The sequence below is a fragment of the Nicotiana sylvestris genome, chromosome 1 (genome assembly GCF_000393655.2).
Source record: "Nicotiana sylvestris chromosome 1, ASM39365v2, whole genome shotgun sequence".
Taxonomy (NCBI): Eukaryota; Viridiplantae; Streptophyta; class Magnoliopsida; order Solanales; family Solanaceae; genus Nicotiana; species Nicotiana sylvestris.
The window spans coordinates 43,097,243-43,122,942 of NC_091057.1; the positions used below are offsets into that span (position 1 = coordinate 43,097,243).

Genomic DNA, 25,700 nt, shown 5'->3' on the forward strand with positions numbered 1-25,700 from the left:
ACCCGTAGTGTTATCTCTTATGTGAAGGCTCAGCGCATGGTCGAGAAAGGGTGTTTGGCCTATTTGGCATATGTTCGTGATTTCTAAGGTTCCTTCTATTGATTCTGTGCCCGTTGTTCGTGAGTTTCATGAGGTATTCCCTTCAGACCTGCCGGGTATGCCGCCCGACAGGGATATTGACTTTTGCATTGATTTGGCTCCGGTCACTCAGCCCATTTCTATCCCACCATATCGTATGGCCCCGCCTGAGTTGAAAGAGTTGAAGGAGCAATTGCAAGACTTGCTTGAGAAGGGTTTCATTAGGCCGAGTGTTTCGCCTTGGGGTGCGCCGATGCTATTTGTTAAGAAGAAGGACGGATTGATGAGAATATGTATTGATTACCGGTAGTTGAACAAGGTTACAATCAAGAATAAGTATCCATTGCCGAGGATTGATGATTTGTTTGATCAGCTTTAGGGCGCCAAGATATTTTCGAAGATTGACTTGAGATCTGGCTACCATCAGTTGAGGATTAGGGCATCCGATGTCCCTAAGACAGCTTTCCGCACTCGGTATGGGCATTATGAGTTCTTGGTTATGTCATTCGGGTACACAAATGCCCCAGCAACTTTCATGGATTTGATGAACCGAGTTTTCAAGCCTTATTTGGATTCATTTGTGATAGTCTTCATTGATGATATTTTGATATATTCCCGCAGCCGGGAGGAGCACGAGCAGCATCTTAGAGTGGTTCTCCAGACCTTGAAGGATAGTCAGTTATATGCTAAATTCTCGAAGTGTGAGTTCTGGTTGAATTCAGTTGCATTTCTAGGTCATGTTTTATCAGTAAAGGGTATTCAGGTTGATCCGAAGAAGATTGAGGTAGTCAAGAACTGTCCTAGACCAGCATCAGCTACAGAGATTCGGAGTTTCTTGGGATTGGCAGGCTACTATCGTCGGTTCGTGGAGGGGTTCTCATCTATCGTAGTCCCGATGACCAGGTTGACCCAAAAGGGTGCCCAGTTCAGATAGTCGAACGAGTGTGAGGCGAGCTTTCAAAAGCTCAAGACAGCTCTGACTATGACACTAGTGTTAGTTATGCCCACAGGTTTAGGGCCTTATACAGTTTATTGCGATGCATCTCGTATTGGGCTTGGTGCAGTGTTGATGCAGGGTGGCAAGGTCATTGCCTATGTTTTACCACAAGATATACTGAAATGGAAGCGGGTGGTACGCCTACCACAAGATATAATGAAATGGGAGCGGGTGGTACGCCTACCACAAGATATGATGAAATGGGAGCGGGTGGTACGCCTACCACAAGATATAATGAAATGGGAGCGGGTGGTACGCCTACCACGAGATAAATGAAATGAGAGCGGGTAGGACACCTGCCACGAGCTAAATGAAATGGGAGCGGGTGGCACGCCTACCACAAGATACAGGAATTGGGATCGGGTTGCACGCCTGCAACACGATGTGAAAAAAAAGTGAAATCTGCCTTTGTTTTCCTTAGTCTTGTTAGTGGTTGATTTGATTCCTTTATAATTCTCTTGATATTCTGTTTTACCTGTTATTCCCCGAAGCATGTTTTCCCTTCCTATTTTTATTTGTTTATTCTACTTTACTTTCCGCATTATATTATATAACTGCACATGTTTATTTGGTAGTCTGGTCCTAGACTCGTCACTACTTCGCCGAGGTTATGCTCTACACTTACCAGCACATGGGGTCGGTGTGCTGATACTACACTCTGCACTATGTGCAGATCCCGGAGCAGCTTTTGGACCGTAGTGTGGAGGCTACCTTCAGTCCACGCGGAGATCCAAGGTAGACATGCAGACGTCCGCAGGCCCTAGTGTCTCCTCTTCCTATTTCCTATTTCATTTTTCCTTTTATTCAGAAACAGTGTATTGTCATTTTCTTCAGACTTTGTATGTAGTAAATCTTAGAACGTCTGTGACACTGTGACACCAGGTTTTGGGTGCTTTAGGTTTTAAGAGTTGTAGTAAATGCATATTTCAGATATTTGATTGTTATCTTCCGCTTAATTATTTAAAGTTCCGTTGTTTTCATGTTATCGCCTTATATTTGTTTTAAAGAAATAATCGGCTGATGAAGTAATTAGATCAAAGGTTTGGCTTGCCCAGCTCTCATTAGTAGGCGCCATCACGATTCCTGAGTGCGGGAAATCCGGATCGTGACACTTCGCCTTGAGAGTGATCTTTGTGAGGACCTTACTGATAGTACATGGTGGTCAATGAAGGCTATAATGGTACTGACGTGGATCGCCTATACCAAAAATATATTTTGGCCATACATATATATCCTATGAAGATCTACATTTTATCTTCGCACTGCACCAAATATACTTAATCAAAGTTTTTAGAATAATTCAGTTTCAGCAAGATCACCATTTTTATTTTCGAATAATAAGATCATATCGTGAGATATTAGTACTATATATTAAGGTTGGTAGCCTTTCTTATTTTACTGGAACAACATCATATAGGAAGCATGTGCCAGCTGGCTGAAGTTCATATCAACCGTTGAACATTCAGAAGTTGATGTTGATACAAGGGTTTCGAATTCTCATAATTGGTCTATGATTCATATAGAAAATGACTTTGTATATAACTTTCAGAAAAGCTTAGAGAAATATCTATATATCATAATCAATGGATAAAGAAATAACCATATATATGTGTAAAGTTTATTAATATCTATATATCATAATCAGTTAGGTCGTCAGTTGCGTAAAGATAAAAGATACACATATATACAACATGTGGAAAAGTGATTGAACTTAGCTCCACCGGAAAAACTTCAACTTACGAACGCTCTCTGTAACGCTCCCCCCTCCCAACGGTCAAGAAATTTCCAGATCCAGCCTTAGCTGGCGAATTCCCGGCGCCAACGACCACCTCCTCTAACAGGTTATCCCCCTCCTGCATCTCCCTCCCTCTCCTCCTTCCCCTCTCACTTCTCATATTGTTGTTTTACGAATAGGAAAGAAAATTAAAATCATAAGCTCTGTGAAGCAAACGTTGCTAAGCCAATAATAGACTATTATTTTGAATTAAACCTAGTTTTTCATTCAACGTAGTTGATGTTTTATACCCACCTGACTCAAAGTTTTCAACTTTTGAGCTTTGTGATTTTTGACTTTGAGGTTCCCAGATCCCCCTCTTTAGTCTCGGGTCCCCATATCTATTTTTTCTTTTATTTTATTTTTAGTATTTTTTTCACTAGAGTTGTTCGATTCAGTCACAGAGTTCGTGAAATTAAGCTTTTCTCTATCTCAATTTTGCTGTTATCCCTTCATTCCCCTCGCATTTTACTACTTATCTCTTTTTGCTACGCGTGGGGGCTCACCAGTGGTAGCGGTGACAACCCCTCCCTGCTTTGTTTGGATTCGTGGTGTTTTGTGTGTATTTCAGGTTAGGACTTGTGGCTGTTAGCGGCGAACAGGATGTGTGTGTGCAAACATTAACGAACAATCCGAGCGCGTGACAGCAAGGGGCGGCAGGAGTTGGACGCGAACGCGCTAGGTGGCAACATCATCGTCGTATATAACAAGACAATCCCCAGGTTCTACTCGTAGGAGTTGGTACCTCCCATTTTCCTATTTTCTGTTGTTGTGTTAGTTAAATTAGTGCCATCTTAGTTTGTATTAGTATATTCAACGTATTAGTGTGCCTACAGTTGCAACTTATCTTCTTCTATTTTGGTCTGTTGCCTTGTGTGTGTTAGTGATTCCCCTTAGTCTGTCATAGGTATTTGTGGCTATGGTCTGGGATGGTCGAGTGAGGTCATGTCCTCGGGGGGAACAGGGGGTGGGGCAGGAGGCAGGGCAGGGGTTAGGGGATGGGTGGGGAAGCAAGGGAGGTAAAGGGAACAAGGGTGTCTATAGATTGAGAATTGGGTAATGGAACGTAGGTACATTGACGGGTAAGTCTATAGAACTGGCAAATATCCTCCAAAAGAGGAGGATCAATATAGCGTGTGTCCAGGAGACAAGGTGGGTAGGGTCGAGGGCGAAGGACGCGGATGGGTATAAGCTTTGGTACTCAGGAGTCCAAAGAGGTAAGAATGGAGTGGGTATCTTGGTGGATAAGGAACTTAGAGAGTCTGTGGCTGACGTTAGACAAGTGAATGATAGATTAATGAGTATTAAGTTGGTGGTCAGAGAGTGCACCATAAACATCGTTAGCGCCTATGCGCCTCATGCGGGTCTAGATGAGGAGGTTAAACAACGCTTTTGGGAGGGGTTAGATGAGATTGTGCACCACGTTCCGCCTGCTGAGCAGCTATTCATAGGAGGGGATTTCAATGGTCATATTGGGTCGACCATAGGTGGTTATGGCGAGGTGCATGGAGGCTTCGGTTTTGGGGAGAGGAATGGATGCGGTACCTCACTTTTGGACTTCGCTAAGGCTTTTGGGTTGGTGATTGCGAACTCTAGCTTCCCGAAGAGAGAGGCGCATTTGGTTACTTTTCAAAATGCGATGGCAAAGACTCATATTGACTATCTCCTCCTCAGGAGGTGTGATGGAGGGTTGTGGAAGGATTGCAAGGTGATTCCGGATGAGATACTCGTGACACCGCATAGGTTATTAGTGATGGACATTGGTATTATGTTAAAGAAGAGAAAAAGGTCTGCTCGAGGAAGACTGAGGATCATGTGGGGAGCCTTAACTAAGGATAAAGCCCAAGAGTTGGAGGGGCGGTTGTCGGCTATGGGAGCTTGGAGGAGCAGTGGCGACGCAAGCACTATGTGGTCAGCGACATCCGAATGTATAAAGGAGGCTGCGAGAGAGGTGTTAGGGGTCTCGACGGGCATCTCTGATGGGCACAAAGGAGACTGGTGGTGGAATGAAGTGGTCCAAGGTAAAGTGGAAGCGAAGACGGCGGCGTACCTAAAGTTAGTGGGGAGCATAGGTGAGAAGGAAAGGTGAGCATGCATAAAAATGTATAGGGTAGCTAGGAAGGAAGCTAAGATGGAGGTCACGAAGGCTAAAACTACGGCTTATGGTCGTATGTATGAGGAACTAGGGAAAAAAGGCGGGGAGAAAAAGTTATTCCGGTTGGCTAAGCTGAGAGAGAGGAAGGCTCGGGATTTGGACCAAGTGAGATGCATCAAGGATGAAGATGGTAGAGTTTTGATGGAGGATGTGCAGATTAAGAGAAGATGGCAGATTTATTTTCATAAACTTCTGAATGAAGAAGGGGATCGGGATATTGTACTAGACGAATTGGAACATTCTGAGAGTCACCGTGACTCTGGGTATTGCGGGTGTATCAAGGTTGATGAGGTCATAGAAGTTGTGCGTAAGATGAGTAGGGGTAGAGCGACCGGGCCAGACGAGATTCTGGTGCAATTTTGGAAGAGCGTGGGGAGAGCAGGTTTGGAGTGGTTGACTGGGTTGTTCAATGTTATTTTTAAGGCGAAGAGGATGCCAGAGGAGTGGAGGTGGAGTACGGTAGTTCCATTGTATAAGAATAAAGGTAATATCCAGAGTTGTAACAACTATAGGGGTATCAAATTACTGAGCCATACCATGAAAGTATGGGAGAGGGTGGTTGAAGCAAGGGTGAGGAAGGCAGTGTCTATATCCGACAACCAGTTCGGATTCATGTCGGGTCATTCGACTACAGAAGCTATACACCTTGTTCGGAGGTTGGTGGAAATGTATAGAGAGAGGAAGAAGGATCTGCACATGGTATTTATTGACCTGGAGAAAGCATATGACAAGGTTCCTAGAGAAGTTCTCTGGAGATGCTTGGAGGCAAAAGGTGTGTCAGTACCGTACATTATGGCGATCAAGGATATGTATGATAGGGCTAAAACTCAGGTTAGGACAGTAGGAGGAGACTCTGAACATTTTCCGGTTGTAATGGGGTTACACCAAGGTTCTGCACTCAGTCCGTTCTTATTCGCCTTGGTGATGGACACGTTAACGCACCATATTCAAGGGGAGGTGCCATGGTGCATGCTATTCGCCGATGACATAGTTCTGATTGATGAGTCGTGAGCCAGTCTTAATGAGAGGCTAGAGGTTTGGAGACAAGCTCTTGAGTCTAAGGGTTTCAAGATGAGCAGGACAAAGATGGAATACTTGGAGTGTAAGTTCAGCGCTGAGCCGGGAGAAGTGGACGTGGATGTGAGGCTTGAATCACAGATCATCCCAAATAGAGGAAGCTTCAAGTACCTTGGGTCGATTATCCGGGGGAGAGGGGAGATAGACGAGGATGTCACACATCGTATTGGGATACGATGGATGAAGTGGAGGTTAGCATCTGGAGTCTTGTGTGACAAGAGAGTGTCACCGATTTTCTAAGGTAAGTTCTATAAAGCGATGGTTAGACCGGCAATGATGTATGGGGCTGAGTGTTGGCCTGTTAAGAATTCAAATACCCAAAAGATGAGAGTAGCAGAAATGAGGATGCTGAGGTGGATGTGCGGACACACTAGGATGGATAAGATTAGGAATGATGATATTCGGGAGAAGGTACACGTGGCTCCCATTGAGGACAAGATGTGGGAAGCGAGGCTCAGATGGTTTGGGCATGTTCAGAGGAGAAGTCCAGATGTTCCGGTAAGGAGGTGCGAGCGGCTAGAAGTGGAGGGGAATAGAAGAGGTAGAGGGCGGCCTAAGAAGTATTGGGGAGAGGTGATCAGACATGATATGGCAAGGCTTCAAATTTCTGAGGACATGACACTTGATAGGAAGTTGTGGAGGTCGAGTATTAAGGTTGTAGGCTAGAAGGTAGTTGAGTCTTGCCTTACTTATACCTTTGCGAGACTAGTCTGATAGGGTTTTTACCTAAGATAGCTAGTGACATTGTTGTGTCTTACTATTTCAGTGCATGACGTATTTAATAGCTATCGCTTTTTTTTGCAGCTTTCTTCTGAATTTCATGTTCATTTTTTTTCTTTTCGTATTATTTCTGTGGCGATACTAATATTCTATGCTTTTGTCCTTTCGTACTATTGAGCCGAGGGTCTTTCGGAAACAGTCTCTCTACCCCTTCGAGGTATGGGTAAGATCTGCGTACACACTACCCTCCCCAGACCCTATTAGTTGGATTTCACTGGGTTGTTGTTGTTGTTATTGTATATATACAACATGTTCCCACTAATCTCGTCCATCTAATGATAGATAATTTTGTATGTTAAGTTGCACAAAATGTCGATAGATCGTAACATTTTCTTTCCTAGCACATATATGTGCGTGTTCCTATTTGTAAATAAAATATGTTTACTCTTTGCTCGTTCCTCGTACTTAACAAAAAATACATTAAAATACTATAAATTACAATATTTTATATTTAAATATTTTAATAATTTGTTTTCTGTTATAAAATAAAGACTATAAAGTAAAGACAAGTATAGAGAGAAACTGATATATTATTCGATTCAAACTGATGTACATAATGAACTGAAATCTCTTCTATTTATAGAAGAAAGGAAGTTGTTGTGTAAGCTGTTACTATACCAGATATGGATAATCTTCTACTGAGAGCAATGTTTATCCATAACGGAGTACTGAAAGGATAAACTTATTATACCCGATATGAATAATCTTCTACCGGGGGTAATGTTTATCCATAACTAGGTACTGAAAGGATAAGCTTATTATATCCGGTATGGATAATCTTCTACCAGGGATAATATTTATCCATAACTGGGTACTGAAAGGATAAGCTTATTATACCCGGTATGGATAATCTTCTATCGGGGGTAATGTTTATCTATAACTGAGTACTGAAAGGATAAGCTTATTATACCTGGTATGGATAATCTTTTACCGGGGGTAATGTTTATCCATAACCGGGTATCGAAGTGATAAGCTTCTTCAGGAAGCTTATTTCCAATAGAGTACTTAAATAGATAAACATATTTACGGTGGAGTCCCACATGGATAAGCTTCTTCAGGAAGCTTATTTACAATGGAGTACTAAATGAACATCCATAATATAATATATTTATAACACTCCCCGGATGTTCATTAAAAGATAATGTGCCTCATTAAAACCGTACTAGGAAAAACTACGTGGGAAAAAATCCTAGTGAAGGAAAAAGAGTACACATATTTAGTAATACGCATTGTTGGCTGCCTCATTAAAAACCTTATAAGGAAAAACCTTAGTAAGGGAAAAAGTGTACAGCGCGCATTTTACTCCCCCTGAAGAAAACCTTATTTCAAATATTTGAGTCTCCGCATTCCAATCTTGTATACCATATTCTCAAAAATTGATGTTGGTAAAGACAATCTGTTGGATTGTCACTTGAACTAATTTGATGCACATCAATGTCACAATTTTCCTGAAGATCATGTATGTAGAATAATTCTGGTGAAATGTTCTTCGTTCTATCTCCTTTTATAAATCCTCCCTTTAATAGTGCTATGCATGAAACATTGTCTCCGTATAATATTGTGGGTCTTTTATCACATTCCAACCCACATGTTTCTCGAATGAATCACTGATCTCAATCATATGCACTCCCTGCTTGCCGGTTTGAAATCGAGCTTTATGGGTATCGGATAAATAACCTGCATCTGCATTACCAATACGATCTGCACCACTTTTGTTAGCATTAGCAAGATAAATAAGTGCACCATCTACACCGAGATAGAGTATTTCAGGACCAAGGAGCTCCTCATCCTCTTCTAGAGGTTGGAACGGATCCTTATTCACTTCAAGTGATTGAATATTCATTGGTGTACTTAATGGGTACACTTTGTCCATGTAAAAGTATTTTTAAGACCCTCTTGAAGCTCTTCCGGAGTTCCAATAAGATTTATGTCACCAACATAAACAGCAAGTGTAACAAATTTTGATGACATTTTCTTTATAAAAATACATGGACAAATAACATAATTTATGTAACTTTCTTTCAGCAAATATTTACTGAGGCGATTATACCACACGCGCACAGATTGCTTTAAACCGTACAAAGATCTTTATAATTTGATCGAGTACATTTCTCAAGACTTTGAATTATATGCTTCGGGCATTTTCAATCCTTCAAGGATCTTCATATAGATTTAGCCAAATAAGTCATATAGGTTAAGACTTGTATCTAAATGGTATGACATCTTCAAGTGTCTGGACTGCTAGTCCGATCCTCACAATCTTTTACAATATTGTGCACTATATTGTATTAAATATATCGTCGACGATCATTTTGTGTCAGTTCCGAAGCGACATAACTTGTGGAGATCTCATCACTTTCTTTATTTTCAGGTACCTGAACTTTTTCGGGAGTTTCATGAAATGTTATGTCGTGGGCTCTTCTAGAGCTTATTTCCTCCTCATTATGATCATTTTGATCATTAGCTCCTACTATTTTTCAAGGATTGTTACCTTTGGAACCGATTGGTCTACCACGCTTCATGCGTACAGTAAACTCTATCCTTCAGGGACTTTAATTTTAATAGGAGCATTTGTAGCTGAAATATGCTAAACCAGCTTGGATATAAACCAGCATTATCAAGATGAACTGTCTTGATTTCATAATCTGAAAATTATGCTCTTAATCGAGAAAAGCAATTCCAAATGCCAAACTGCAGGTTGACAATAATTACACATGTAACCATCTCATATATGCACCTATAAGTGGTTCACATGATAGGTGAACGGGCCCATATTCACCTTTTATATATTTCAGAATCAGGGGTCTTAGTCCCAACTTTAGCTGGTATAATCAATTCATTATGAGAACAAGCAACACATGAGAATTCCTGAAGAATCTTCTAGTTCTTTAGTATATGATTATCTGAATTCTCAAATAGCTCATTTAAAAATGGCAAATGAAAACTTCAAGTTTATCATGTCATGTGCTATCTCTTAGTAAACTTCTGGTTTACTATGGCATAAAGTTTTGCTTTAGTAAACTTCTGGTTTACTGTGAGACATGATATAGTACAAATTAAAGAATAAGGGGGGTAACTTCTCACATACATATTATTTTACCCCCTATGATTGTGGAAACATGAAGATTATCAATCTTTCAATCATTTGTAGTCTCAATATGATAACCATTTGTATTAGTAAACTTTAGGTTTACTACAACATATGTTTTGACCATAATCATATAATATGAATGACATATTTGTATATAAGCTCTTCGAGAGCCTTCATTTATTATCCACAATCTAATATTTATCTGGCACTAGTGGTGTCATGTATTCTTTAGGCAAACATTTAGCTCTTCAGGAGTTGTTGATACAGTTTGTACTATAAAATATTGCTCAGACACTGCTGGTGTTATGAGAGAAAATCACAATCAAATAAACAATGTAAAACAATTGTTTAAGCACACGAAAACTCCTCTTCATAATATTTTTCCACTTCAGGAGGCAATTTCAATTGTGTTACTTCTTCAAGAGCAAATTTAAAATACGAAATATTGAGTATATATTCTCTCAATTATATTAACTCTTCTGGAGGTGAATTGTAATGTATTCACATCAATAGCGCGTTCATATTTACTCGACTTATTAGTATTGTCACATTCACTTCAGGGAATGGTATTATCAAAAGTTCTCATCCTTCAGGAAATCAAACATAATTATCTGAATGCGCATTAATCACATCAAATTGTGATGCCTCAACTTCTTTTAAAATATTTACTACTTCAGGAGCAAATCGAGACGTGCATTTAATATAGAGAATATTTATGTAGCTTATCTTCAATTGTAATCATAGAAAGCCTAAATTATCACTTCTGGTGATCATAGGCATATACCACTTCTGGTAGTTAACAAAATATAATTACAATGAGATATATGAAATTTAACCACTTCTTGTGGTTGTATATTCCTTGCAAACTCTGCTAGAGTTTAAGTTGATCTAATAATGTTATCCATATTCTTCAAAATGACATAAACAAGATATATTATAGTAAACATCATTATCAAATCATAATATTTCTTTATGTACAACAATTACATAACCATACTATCTATTACAAATAACAAAAAATAAAATATTTACATTTCTACAGATTCACCACCGATTACATGACTTGTTTCTCTTTCTGGGAGTGCAAGGTAATAAGTTACATCCAAATGCATGAAGTCTAAATTATCTTCAGAAATAAAATTTGCTTCACCATTTTTCTCTGTCTTCTTTAGGGAGGCTTGATAAAGCTCAACCAGGTGCTTTGGCGTACGACAGGTACGTGACCAGTGCCCTTTTTCTCCACATCTATAGCATGCATTTTCTGCATTTAGTGTTTGCACCGCTTCATGCTTTTGTTCCTTCCTTTTCCACTGTTGGTGGTGAGGAGTGTTCTTTGGTGCATTATTATTATCATGATTAGAGTTTCTTTCCCGACCACGACCATGACTGGGGCCACGACCTTTTCCACGTTTAGCCTGGTGGAAGTTCGTCTCATTCACTTCAGGGAATGGACAAGAACCATTAGGTCTGCTTTCATGATTTTTCATTAATAGCCTATTATGTTGCTCGGCTATAAGAAGATGTGAGATAAGTTTAGAATACTTTTTAAATCCCATCTCTCGATATTGCTGCTGCAGGAGCATATTCGAGGCATGAAAAATGGTGAAAGTTTTCTTCAACATATCATGATCAGCAATATTATCACCACATAACTTCAATTGGGAAATAATTCTGAACATAGCAGAATTATACCCACTGATAGATTTAAAATCTTGTAGCCTTAGATGAGTCAATCATATCGTGCCTGTGGAAGAACGACCATCTTCAGGTGCTCATATCTATCTTTCAAATTATTCCACAGTATGACTGGATCTTTAACAGTAAGATATTCCATTTTCAGGCCCTCATCAAGGTGATGGAGTAGGAATATCATTGCTTTGGCACGGTCTTGGTTTGATGCCTGATTTTTGTCTTTGATGGTATCTGCCAGACCCATCGCATCAAGATGAATTTCAGCATCAAGCACCCAAGACATGTAGCTTTTGCCCGATATATCCAGGGCTACAAATTCAAGTTTAGAAAGATTTGACATTATTTATTAAAAGAAAGTTCTTACCTTAGATACTCTCAAAATATTTGCTCGAGATGGCAGAGTCTCGTGCTGATAACGTGTTATAAAATAAAGACTATAAAGTAAAGACAAGTATAGAGAGAAACTGATATATTATTCGATTCAAACTGATGTACATAATGAACTGAAATCTCTTCTATTTATAGAAGAAATGAAGCTGTTGTGTAAGTTGTTACTATACCAGATATGGATAATCTTCTATTGAGAGCAATGTTTATCCATAACGGAGTACTGAAAGGATAAACTTATTATACCCGATATGGATAATTTTCTACCGGGGGTAATGTTTATTCATAACTGGGTACTGAAAGGATAAGCTTATTATACCCGGTATGGATAATCTTCTACCGGGGATAATGTTTATCCATAATTGGGTACTGAAAGGATAAGCTTATTATACCCGGTATGAATAATCTTCTACCGGGGGTAATATTTATTCATAACCGGGTATCGAAGTGATAAGCTTCTTCAGGAAACTTATTTCCAATAGAGTACATAAATAGATAAACATATTTACGGTGGAGTCCCATATGGATAAGCTTCTTCAGGAAGCTTATTTACAACGGAGTACTAAATGAACATCCATAATATAATATATTTATAACATTTTCAAAGGTTTTAGTTAATAAAATTATTTGATTTTGTAGCATTACATAAAATGATATGGAAGGCATAACATAATTCGATGTAATTTCTAAAATAAGAGGTATTAAAAAGTAGAGATGGATATTTTCTTTACATCAAATAAATAAAGTAAATTATTTATTTACCGTGAACTTAATATTCAACAAATTAACGTAAACAGAATATCCTTTTTTTGTAACTAATTAAAGAAAAAGTTTTGATCAATGAACTTTAATTACATTTACTGAAAGGATCCTTTTACAACGACAAATTATTTTCACACATCCTTCGTACCGTACAAAATGGAAGATTCTTTCGTCGTCTTCCCTCTTTGTTGGTGTTAAGTCATAGTATCTATATCCTTAACGAAATATTGTTCGTCTTTTATACCTTTTAAAAATAAATATTATATTGGACAAATTTATAATTTAAATTATTATATTTTCCTAATATCTAGGACAATAAAATCAACTAAAAGTTTGATTGTTATATCTTTCCTTATGGAATTAAGTAAGAAATTCTAATATTTAGGTTGAAATTAATTAAAACCTTACTAAAAAATCTAACTTTTTAGATATTGGAAATAACGTGATGTATAGGTGGTGGAATGTTTTTTAACTTTTTTTTTTCTTCTTACAATTAATATTCGTTTTGGTAAGTAAAAGAATTTTACTCATCAAGTAATGTTTACAAAGTATAAAAAGACTTTACAACCCGTCTGTCATAAACTCTCAATCTTTAGCTATAACTATGAATCTATCATACTTTGCAAACAAACTAAATTGAACAGTTAATGTTATTGTTATTTTTTAGCAATATATTATAGCTAATAAAAAGTTAATTTTGGGAGAAAAAAAGGAACAACAAAAAGCTGAGAGCCCCTAATTGTAATTTAGTTCGATAGTAATATATTTTTTTTTATAAAATCTTGCATCATTTTCAAGTACTTCGGTGACATTTTTATTAGCTAGAGGCCTGTAATTCACTTGAAAACTTATCTACTTTTTACTGAGTTAGTTAAATTGGATAAACATTTTTTAGAAACTTAAATATTTTTAAAATTTTTATTTTATAACTCAAAATATATTTTTAATAATGTTTAAGTAATATTCAAAATTTTGTGCTTATTAATTCTAATTACAAATGTATTCTTAAGGAATTATCAGTAATTATTTTTTCTTTTAAAATATATTCTAAATGAGTTGTCCTTCATTATTATTCTTTTTTGAATCTATTTCGATGAAGGACAACTCCCTATATTCTTCATATTTAAAGTTATTTGTCGCAAAATATGAACTCAACATTAGTCAATTTTTAAAATTTTATATTTTCATTATTAATATTTAGGAAGTCAAGGCCAATCTTTTCATTCTCAAATTCTAAAAGACCAAAAGATTCAATCTAAGAATCGTGAAAAAATATTTTCGTATTTTGTTTTAGTATTAATCACATAACAATAATTTTTATAAGATTTTCGCATAAGTCCTCATAGATCACAATAAGATATTTGAAAACTTCATGGACATGATTTCATCATCTATTGAGCTAGCTAAATACAAAAATATCTATTATTTTCAAAAAAAGAATATTTAACTTTTACGTTACATAAATATCTAATAATATTTACATAATTTTAAAAAAAGTTATATTCATTAATATGGGTACACACGCAAAGCTATCACGACCCAGTTCGCCCTCCGTGAACTATCGTGACGGTACCTAGTCTCTACGACTAGGTAAGCCTAAAAAATGCGGAAAAAAATAATTTGCAGAAAGAAAATAATATAAAATCCAAATAACAATATGAAATAGTGTTTAAGATGTCGCCTGACACCTAACAGTACAAGAATCTCAATCTAACACTTCCCAAATAAATGTGTGGGGGATCTCCCGGAATACCGTTCCGTAGTCCTAAAGTAAACATACAGGGGGATCTCCCGAGATACTGTCCCGTAGTCCCAAAGTAAACACACAACAACAACAACAAGAATACACAGTTCAATTAAATTTCATACCAAGGTAAAACAGGTATTTCTAGCCTAGTATGCTGCACGTAATCCAAATAAGGCAGTTTGAGCAAGTAAAACAATTAAGTCAATTAGACATGCTTTCCTAAGCTAACAGCAGGCTCAAATTGCAAGTAGTATAAACAGGAAAAAGAAACACAATTAAAATTTCTTAAAAAAAAACAGATTTTTCAACAATTAGCACAAGCACGCACTCGTCACCTCACATACAAGGCATACCAAATCTTAAGGGGAGTTTTCCCCACACAAGGTTAGGCAAGTCACTTACCTCGAACCGGCTCAAAATCAACCTGAAACCACGTTCTTGAAATGACCCAAATTTATTTAATTCAATTGCATAATATAAATAACACTCCAAGTAATTCATTCTACAAACAAATTATAAGCTAATACGCAAAACTAGGTAAAAGTGACCAAAACGCCCCTCGGGCCCACGTCTCGAAATCGGGTAAAATTTACATTTTCAGTATTCTCATACTCTCATGAGTCTAACCATACAAAAATTATCCAAATCCAATGTCAAATCCCCAATCAAAACTCGAATTTTTGGTCTAAGAACTTTCCCCCAATTTTCATACAAATTTCGAAATTAAATGATGAATTTATGTTTAGATTAATGGGTTACAAGCAAAAAGGAGTTAAGAATCATTATCCAATTGGTATCTCTAAAATCCCTCAAAACCTCGCTCAAATCCGAGCTCCCAAGCTTTAGTTTTCACCAAAAATGGCTAAACCCTCGATTTTGAACTTAAACATTCTGCCCAGGTATTTCCTTCTTTGCGAACGCGGAAGGACCCTCGCGTTCGCGAAGCACAACTTCGCTTGGTCCAGTTTTCCGTCATCGTGAACATGATGTCCTGGTCGCGAACGCGGTGTACAATCTCTTCCTTCTATGCGAACGCGGGAACATCATCGCGAACGCGTAGGTATGAGACCTCCCAGCTTCACGAACACGGGAGACACTTCGCGAACGCAAAGCATTAATTCCTCACCATCCCCAGCTCCTCTTCGCGAACGCGAGACCCCACTCGCGAATGCGAAGAAGGAAACCAGAACTGACTGCTGCAACATTTTTCTGCAATTTCTAAGTTCCAAAAATTACCCGTTGAGCATCCGAAACACACCCGAGGCCCCCAGGACCTCAACCAAACATGCCAATCAATCCTAAAATATCATTCAAACTTGTTCCAATCTTTGGAACGCTCAAAACAACATCAAAACACCAATTAAACAACGGACACATGCCTAAGAACTCCAAAAACTCTCAAATTACGCTTTCGATCAACAAGTCTATCAAACCTCGTCCGAATGACCTGAAATTTTGCAAGCACGTCACATTCAACACTACGGAGCTACTCCAACTTCCGGAATCCCATTATGACCCCGACATAAAAATCTCACTATCGAACTGAAAACTTCAAAAATTCGACTTTCGGCATTTCAAGCCTAAATAAGATACGGACCTCCAAAACACAATCCGAACACGCCCCGAAGCCCGAAATCACCCAACAAAGCTACGGAACCAACAGAATTTCATTTCGAGGATGTCTTCATACTGCTCCAACTACTGTCCAAATTCTAAAGTTTATGCTCTCATTTAGGGACTAAGTGTCTCCGTCTTCCTTATTTGATCGTATTAGGGAGCGTCAGTTTGATGACCCTCATTTGCTTGTCCTCAAGGACAAGGTTCAGCATGGTGATGCCAGAGATGACTATTGGTGATGGTGGGGTATTGAGGATGCAGGGTTGGATTTGTTTACCTAGTGTTGATGGGCTTCGGGAGTTGATTCTAGAAGAGGCCCATAGTTCTCGGTCTCCCAGGTCGCCTCCTAGACCGGCTGACCCCACCACTGAACCTTCACTGATGCAATATTCTTTGATCTCAGCTTTCGAACCTGTCTGCCCAATATTGCTGCTGGCTCAGCAACTTAAGATAGATCCTTGTCCAACTGAACTGAACTGAAATCCAACACGTGCGACGGATCACCGTGATACCTCCGGAGCATCGAAACATGAAATACTGGATGAACCCCTGCCAAGTTGGGAGGTAAGGCGAGCTCATAAGCAACCTCCCCAACACGCCTCAATATCTCAAAAAGGTCAATAAACCTCGGACTCAACTTCCCTTTTTTCCCAAATCTCATAACGCCCTTCATAGGCGAAACCCGAAGCAGAACATACTCTCCAACCATATAGGAAACATCACGAACCTTCCAATCTGCGTAACTCTTTTGTCTGGACTAGCTGTGCGGAGTCTATCCTGAATCACCTTAACCTTTACTAAAGCATCTTAAACCAAGTCTGTGCCCAATAATCTAGCCTCACTCGGCTCAAACAAACCCACCGGGGATCTACACCGCCTACTATATAAAGCCTCATACGGTGCCATCTGAATGCTGGACTGATAGTTGTTGTTGTAGGCAAACTCCACCAATGGCAAGAACTGATCCCAAGACCCTCCAAACTCAATCACACACGCACGGAGCATATACTCAAGAATCTGAATAGTGCGCTCGGACGGTCCATCCGTCTGAGGGTGAAATGTTGTACTCAACTCTACCCTAGTACCCAACTCATGTTGTACGGCCCTTTAGAACCGTGATGTGAACTGAGTACCTCTATCTGAAATGATGGAAACTGGAATACCATGCAGACGAACAATCTCTCGGATATAAATCTCCGCTAGACGCTCCGAAGAATAGGTAGTACACACAGGAATGAAGTGCGCGAACTTGGTCAGCCGATCAACAATCACCCAAATAGCATCGAACTTCCTCAAAGTCCGTGGGAGCCCAACTACAAAGCCCATGGTGATCCGCTCCCACTTCCACTCCAGAATCCCTATCTGCTGAAGTAACCCACCCGATCTCTGGTTCTCATACTTCACCTGCTGAAAATTGAGGCACCGAGCTACAAACCCAACTATATCTTTCTTCATCCGCCTCCACCAATAGTGCTGCCTCAAATCCTGGTACATCTTCGTGGCACCCAGATGAATGGAATACCGAAAACTATGGGCCTCCTCTAGAATTAACTCCCGAAGCCCATCAACATTGGGTACCCAAATCCAACGTTGTATCCTCAATACCCCATCATCACCAATAGTCACATCTCTAGCATCACCGTGCTGAACCTTGTCCTTGAGGACAAGCAAATGAGGGTCATCAAACTGACGCTCCCTAATACGATCAAATAAGTAAGACTGAGAAACCACGCAAGCTAGAACCCGACTAGGCTCCGAAAGATCCAATCTCACAAACTGGCTGGCTAAGACCTGAACATCCATCGCCATAGGCCTCTACGATGCTGGTAAATAAGCCAAACTCCCCAAACTCTCTGCCCGGCGACTCAAAGCATCGACTACCACATTGGCCTTGCCCAGGTGATACAAAATAGTGATATCATAGTCCTTCAGCAACTCTAACCACCTCCTCTGGCGCAAATTTAGATCCTTTTGCTTGAACAGGTGCTGCAAAGCTCCGAAGATCAGTATAAATCTCACAAGGAACACCGTACAAATAATGACGCCAGATCTTTAGGGCATGAACAATGGTAGCTAACTCGAGATTATGGACAAGATAATTCTTCTCATGTACCTTCAACTGTCTGGACGCGTAGGTAGTCACCCTACCATCCTGCATCAAAGCCGCTCCAAGGCCGATTCTCGAGGCATCACGATAGACAGTATAAGACCCCGAACTTGTAGGTAATATCAAAACTGGGGTTGTAGTCAAAACTATCTTGAGCTTCTGAAAGCTCTCCTTACACTCTTTCGTCCACTGGAACGGAGCACCCTTCTGGGTCAGCCTAGTCATAGGGGTTGCAATCGATGAAAACCCCTCAACAAAATAACTGTAATAACCCGCCAAGCCAAGAAAACTGCAGATCTCTGTAGCTGAAGATGGTCTGGGCCAACTCTGCACTGCTTTCACTTTCTTCGGATCCACTTGAATACCCTCACTCGATACCACGTGGCCTAAGAATGCCACAGAATCCAACCAAAACTTACATTTCAAGAACTTAGCATATAACTTCTTTTCCCTTAGAGTCTGGAGCACTGTCCTCAGGTGCTGCTCATGATATTCCCGACTCTGGGAATACACCAGAATATAATCAATAAAGACAATGACGAATGAGTCAAGATATGGCTAGAACACACTGTGCATCAAATGCATAAAGGCTGCTAGGGCATTGGTCAGCCCAAATGACATAACAAAGAACTCGTAATGACCATACCGAGTCCTGAAAGCAGTCTTTGGAATATCCGGCTCCCAAATCTTCAACTGATGGTAACTTGAGAGCAAGTCAATCTTAGAAAACACTCGTGCGCCCTGAAGCTGGTCAAGCAAATCATCAATACGAGGCAAAGGATACCGGTTATTCACTATAACTTTGTTCAACTAGCGATAATCAATGCACATACGCATAGAACCATCCTTTTTCTTTACAAACAAGACTGGAGCACCCCAAGGTGATACACTGAGCCGAATAAAACACTTATCAAGCAATTCCTGTAACTGATCCTTCAACTCCTTCAACTTAAGAGGGTCCATACGATACGGAGGAATAGAAATGGGTTCAGTGCCCGGCAATAGATCAATGCTAAAATCAATATCTCTATCAGGCGGCATGCCTGGAAGATCAGCTGGAAACACATCAGGAAAATCCTGTATCCTGTACTACTGGGATTGAATCAACTGCAGGGGTATCAATACGGACATCTCTCACATAAGCTAGATACGCGTCACACCCCTTCCCAACCATTCGCTGAGCCTTAAGGAAAGAAATAGCTCTACTGGGAGTGTGATCTAAAGCACCCCTCCACTCAACACGCGGTACACCTGGCTAGCCAGCATCACGATTTTGGCGTGACAATCAAGAATAGCATAATGGGGCGACAACCAGTCCATGCCCAAGATAATATCAAAATCTACCATGCTGAGCAACAATAAATCAGCTCTGGTCTCAAAACAACTAAGAGCAACCAAACACGACCGATAAACCTGATCCACAATAAGAGAATCTTGCACAGGAGTAGAAATGTAAACAGGGAAACTCAAAGAATCCCGAGGTACACCCAAATATGGAAAAATAAGAAGACACATAAGAATAAGTGGAGCCTGGATCGAATAGAACTGATGCATCTCTGTGACAAACCAGTATAATACTTGTGATGACAGAATTAGAGGCAACAGCCTCGGTACGGGAAGGAAGGGCATAGTATCGAGCCTGGCCTTCCCCTCTAGGGCAACCTCTACCTCCCTGACCTCCACCTCTAGCTGGCTGAGCAGGTGGGGTAGCAACTGGAGCTGTAACCATAGCGAGAGGACTCTGCGGGGCACGCTGTGGCTGAGAAGTCTGTGGAGGTCCCTCCTAAGTCTGGGGCAATCCCTCACCATATGGCGCGTGTCACCACACTCCAAACAATCTTTGGGAGGACGTGGTGGTTGTGACTGGCTCGGGCCAGGTCTGCTGGATTGGCCACTGAAAGCACCCCGCGCAGGAGGCGCACTAGATAGTGGAGGTGCATAATAAGGCTCCTAAGGCCTAGGAGGAGCTAATACAACTGGCTGCTGGAAGAGCTGAATGAACGCGGCGACTCATATAACCCCTACCATGACGACCTGCAACTAGGGCACGGGCACCAAAATAATGGCCCGACTCTCGAGACCTCTTGGTCTTCATCTCCTCTCTCTCCCTAGCATGCATACCCTCTATCCTCCTAGAAATGCTCACCACCTGCTGATAAGAAATATCCATCTCCAACTCACGAGCTATGCTAGACCTGATGCTGGGAATAAGCCCCTCAATAAACCGGCGAACCCTCTCGCGAATAGTAGAAACCAAGGCTAGGGAATGTCTAGCCAAGTTGGTGTAACAGACAACATACTCCGAGACGGTCATAGTACCCTAGCGCAAATGCTCAAACTCTGCGCGCCATGCATCCCTAAGGCTCTGAGGAACAAACTCTCTTAGGAACATATCTGAAAACTGAGTCCAAGTTAGTAAAGCTGCCTCATCCGGACTGTCTAACTCATAGGTACGCCACCACTCATAGGTGGATCCTCGAAGATGGAAGGCAGTGAAAGAAACCCCACTCGATCCTGATATACCCATAGTGCAGAGGATACAGTGACACTCCTCTAGAAATCCCAAGGCATCATCAGATGCTAACCCACTAAATAGAGGAGGATCATACTTCTTGAACCTCTCAAGTCTCCGCTGCTCATCCTCTGAAGTCGCTGCCCTGTCCTCGAGCTGACCTGGGACTATAGGCTGTACATGAATAATCTCTAGGACCTTATCAACATGCACTCGCTACTCAGGAGTGCGGGCGGCGGGAGTCTGTGCTCCTTCCCCAGCCTGAGATGTGGCTGCAGCAAGGGGAAGCAACCCTGCCTGAGCCAAAGTGGTGTACATGCTCATGAACTGCGCAAGAGTCTCCTGAAGTACTGGAGTAGTAATAGCAATAGGCGTATCAGGTGCCTGGACTCTAGCTGGAACTACTGGTGGTACCTCGGCGGCAGCTCGCGCGGGTGCTCTGGCTGCACCACGTGCGCTTCCTCGGCCTCTACCCCGGTCCCAGCCTCTGACGGCTACAGTAGGTGGCGCGGGTGACTGATCATCTCGGGTAGCACGTGTCCTCACCATATGTGAGAGAATAGAAGACAGAAGTTTAGAGTTGTGACATCAAAATCTCGCACAACAAGGAAATCAAATGAAATGGAATTTTCCTAACAGTTACATAGCCTCTCACAGATAAGTACAGATGTCTCTGTACCAATCCGCGAGACTCTAATAAACCGGCTTGTGATTCATGACTCCTATGAACCTAGAGCTCTGATACCAATTTATCACGACCCTAGTTCGCCCTCCATGAACTATCGTGATGGCACCTACTCTCTACGACTAGGTAAGCCTAACAAATGTGGAAAAGAAACAATTTGCGGAAAGAAAATAATATAAAACTGAAATAACAACATGAAATAATGTTTAAGATGCCGCCTGGCACCTAACAGTACAAGAATCTCAACCTAACACTTCCCAAAATCTAGAACCCCATGAATCACAAGCTAAGAGATACATAAGAAGCTCTAACTCCAGAAATATCTAACAAAAAGGAAAATACTGAAGGGCTATACTATTATAGAAAGATAGAAAGGGACTTCTCGGTCTACGGACACGGCAGATATACCTCGAAGTCTCTACAGAAGTGCCTCCCCTCAAAGATGATAAGACTGAGTGGAAGTACCTGGATCTGCACATGAAAAACATGCACAGAAAGGGCATGAGTACACCACAGCGGTACTCAGTAAGTGCCAAGCCTAACCTCGATCGGGTAGTGACGTAGAAATTCAGGGCCCTACTGAGGTTAAATGAAATACAAGGTGTAACAATGAAAAAATAAGACAGTATAATAAGTGCAACAGTAAGGAGTAACACATAATAGAAAGAACAGCAACAACTACTACAGAGGCAAAGTAAACATGGAGAGAAATACAACTCAACATTGAAATAACAACCGGAGATCTCCCAGGATACCGTCCTGTAGTCCCAAATATAAATATCCACTGGATCTCCCGGGATACCGTCCCGTAGTCCAACTCATAATGCGAGGGGATCTCCTAGAATACCGATCCGTAGTCCCAAATGTAAATACTCGGTACAGGGAAAATCTACCGGGTGCAATCCCGTCGTTCCAATGTAAATGTGTAGGGGGATCTATCGGAATACCGTTCCGTAGTCCCAAAGTAAACATCAGGGGGATCTCCCGGGATACCATCCCGTAGTCCCAAAGTAAACACATAGCAACAACAAGAAGAATACATAGTTTAATTAAACTCCATACCAAGGTAAAATAGGTATTTCTAGCCTAGCAGGCTGCACGTAATCCAAATAAGGCAGTTTGAGTAAGTAAAGCAATTAAGTCAATTAGACATGCTTCCATAAGCTAACAATAGGCTTAAATTGCAAGTAATATAAACAAGAAAAAGAAACACAATTAAAATTACTTAAAGAAAAAGAGAATTTTTCAACAATTAGCACAAGTACGCACTCGTCACCTCACGTACAAGGTATTTCAAATATCAATAATACCAAATCCTAAGGGGAGTTTCCCCACACAAGGTTAGGCAAGCTATTTACCTCGAACCGGCTCAAAATCAACCCGAAACCGCGTTCTTGCCATGGGTACTCGACTCTAAATGGCCAAAATCTATATTCAATCCAATTGCATAATATAGATAACACTCCAAGTAACTGATTCTATTAATAAATTCTAAGCTAATACGCGAAATTAGGTAAAAATGACCAAAACGTCCCTCGGGCCCACGTCTTAGAATCGGGTAAAATTTACATTTTCAGAATTCTCATATTCTCACGAGTCTAAACATACAAAAATTATCCAAATCCAATATCAAATCCCCAATAAAACTCGAATTTTTGAACGCGGAAGGACCCTCGCGTTCGCGAAGCACAACTTCGCTTGGTCCAGTTTCCTTCATCGCGAACGCGATGCCTTGGTCGCGAATGTGGTGCACAATCTCCTCCTCCTACGTGAACACGGGAACATCATCGCGAACGCGTAGGTATGAGACCTCCCAGCTTCGCGAACGCGGGAACATCATCGCGAACGTGTAGGTATGAGACCTCCTAGCTTCGCGAACGCGGGAGAAACTTCGCGAACGCGAAGCATTAATTCATCACCAGCCCCAGCTCCTCTTCGCGAATGCGAGACCTCAGTCACAAACACGAAGAAGGAAACCAGAACTGACTACTGTAATTTTTTTCTACAATTTCTAAGTTCTAAAAATGACCCGTTGAGCATCCGAAACACACTCGAGGCCCTCAGGGCCTCAACCAAACATGCCAACCAATTCTAAAACATCATTCAAACTTGTTCCAATCTTCGGAATGCTCAAAACAATATCAAAACACCAATTAAATGAAAAATCCAAGCCTAAGAACTCCAAAAACTCTCAAATTACGCTTTTGATCAAAAAGTCTATCATACCATGTCCGAATGACCTGAAATTTTGCAAGCACGTCATATTCAACATACGGAGCTACTCCAACTTCCGAAATCCCATTCCAACCCCGATATCAAAATTTCACTATCGAACCGGAAACTTCAAAAATTTGACTTTCGGCATTTCAAGCCTAAATAAGCTACGGACCTCCAAAACACAATCTGAACACACCCCTAAGCCCGAAATCATCCAACGGAGCTAACGGAATCGATGGAATTCCATTCCGAGGCTGTCTTCACACTGCTCCGGCTATAGTCCAAATTCTAAAGATAAGCTCTCATTTAGGGACTAAGTGTCTCAACACACTTCGAAACTCAAAACCAAATATTCCGGCGAATCAAAATAGCAGAAACAAACACGGGGAAAGCAGTTAATAGGGGGTCGGGGCGTTAATTCTTAAAACGATCGGCCGGGTCGTTACAAAAGCGCATACACTAGTAATATAATAAAGCCAGCTCTGAGAATAGTGCCACCTGTTTTCTTACAAGTGAGTACTACCACTGTACACTGTACAGTCTATACTACCCCTTTAACTTCCATATTTGCACTAATTCCTCCCACTTCTTCATAATTATACTTTCGTCTTGCATCTTTTGTACATTTTCATATAGGGGTGCTCATGGAAAGCCGAAAAATTAAACCAAAGCAAAAATTAAATCAAATCGCTAAAACAATTTTTTGGTTTGATTTGATTTTAATTTTAAAAAAGAGATCATATTTGATTTTGGTTTTTAAAGAAAAAGTAATCAAAAAATCGAACCAAACATATTTAAAAATACCTATTTTAAACTTTTTTTAATATATAGGTGTATTATATATAAAATTTTAAATTTTTGTGATACATATTAGTCATTATCATTCTTCGTTGCTAGTCTAGTTCTTTGCCACTATAATAATCTAGTTATTTGTTTTTGTTGTCTAGTTTGATTTGTACTAATTTTGCTAAGTAAAAGAATCTATTTCATGTTAAAAATAACTTATTTTTAATTAATTCCTTAACTTATTCATCACTATATAACTTAATTATCCTTAATATATTGTAGTAAATGATAAATTTTCTCAAATAGTAATTATTTTGATAGTGTTATGTTTAATTGTAGTCGTCGGAATATGTATTTGGCAGTGTATCTCTCCTATTTAAGATAAACTCAAAAAAAATCAAAAAATAGATAAAAATGACATAAATCGAATTGATAAAACATCGACTTAATTGATTTATTTTTATTCCAATATTTAAAAAAAATTAATTTGTTTGATTTCTTTTTCAAGAAAATCGACCCAAAATGAACCATGAATACCCTACTCCCATAATTCCGGGAAACTACTAGCTATGTCCATTTATAAGTATCCCATTACAAAAATTGGTCAATTCATAAAATATTACTAATATTAGCCAAATATTACTAATATTAGCCAATTAGCTATTTGTAGCAAAAACTATCAAATTTTTACTTTCTTTTGAGTGGGTGTTATTAGAATAGATTGGGTACATCTTAAGGAGCTTGAATCTCAGTTTTGATATTGTGCACGGCTAAAATCGGAGAGTCCGAGGTTTCGCTCTAAGAAGGCTCGAGGCATAGCTTGAGGTTTGACCCCAAGGGTTCCCTATGCCCGATCTCGGACAAGCACAAATCGATGGCTATCACGGACAAGTGGGAAATTCTCAAGGCACGTGATCAAAGCTGACAACGCCTGCAGGAATAATACAAGTCCGTACCGGACCATTAAGTAGTTGTACCAGCTACGTTTCTTTGTATAATTATACATGTACCATGTTGGGATTCCCCATCTTATATAAAGGGGACCCTTGTTATTTCTTGCACACATGATATTCAATACAAGAACAAGAACATTCTCTGCTCTCTAACTTAAACATTCTTCATTGTCTTTCCTTTGGTTTATTGCTTACATTTATTGTGTTTCATTTATTGTTCTTCATTTATTATTCATCATTGATCATAAAGAGCCATCATTGAGGCCCTTGGAACTGTTAGTTC

At 40.0% G+C, this 25,700-nt stretch overlaps 2 protein-coding genes across 2 annotated transcripts; both read left to right on the forward strand.

Annotated features, from left to right (window-relative positions):
• Positions 1-4,146: 4,146 nt before the first annotated feature.
• Positions 4,147-4,938, forward strand: LOC138869451 (uncharacterized). Its single transcript, XM_070147072.1, has one exon. It carries the CDS (start codon positions 4,147-4,149, stop codon positions 4,936-4,938), a length of 792 nt encoding a protein of 263 aa, XP_070003173.1.
• A 1,401-nt stretch (positions 4,939-6,339) lies between these two features.
• Positions 6,340-6,747, forward strand: LOC138869461 (uncharacterized). The gene has a single exon (XM_070147082.1). It carries the CDS (start codon positions 6,340-6,342, stop codon positions 6,745-6,747), a length of 408 nt encoding a protein of 135 aa, XP_070003183.1.
• The last annotated feature ends 18,953 nt before the right edge of the window (positions 6,748-25,700 follow it).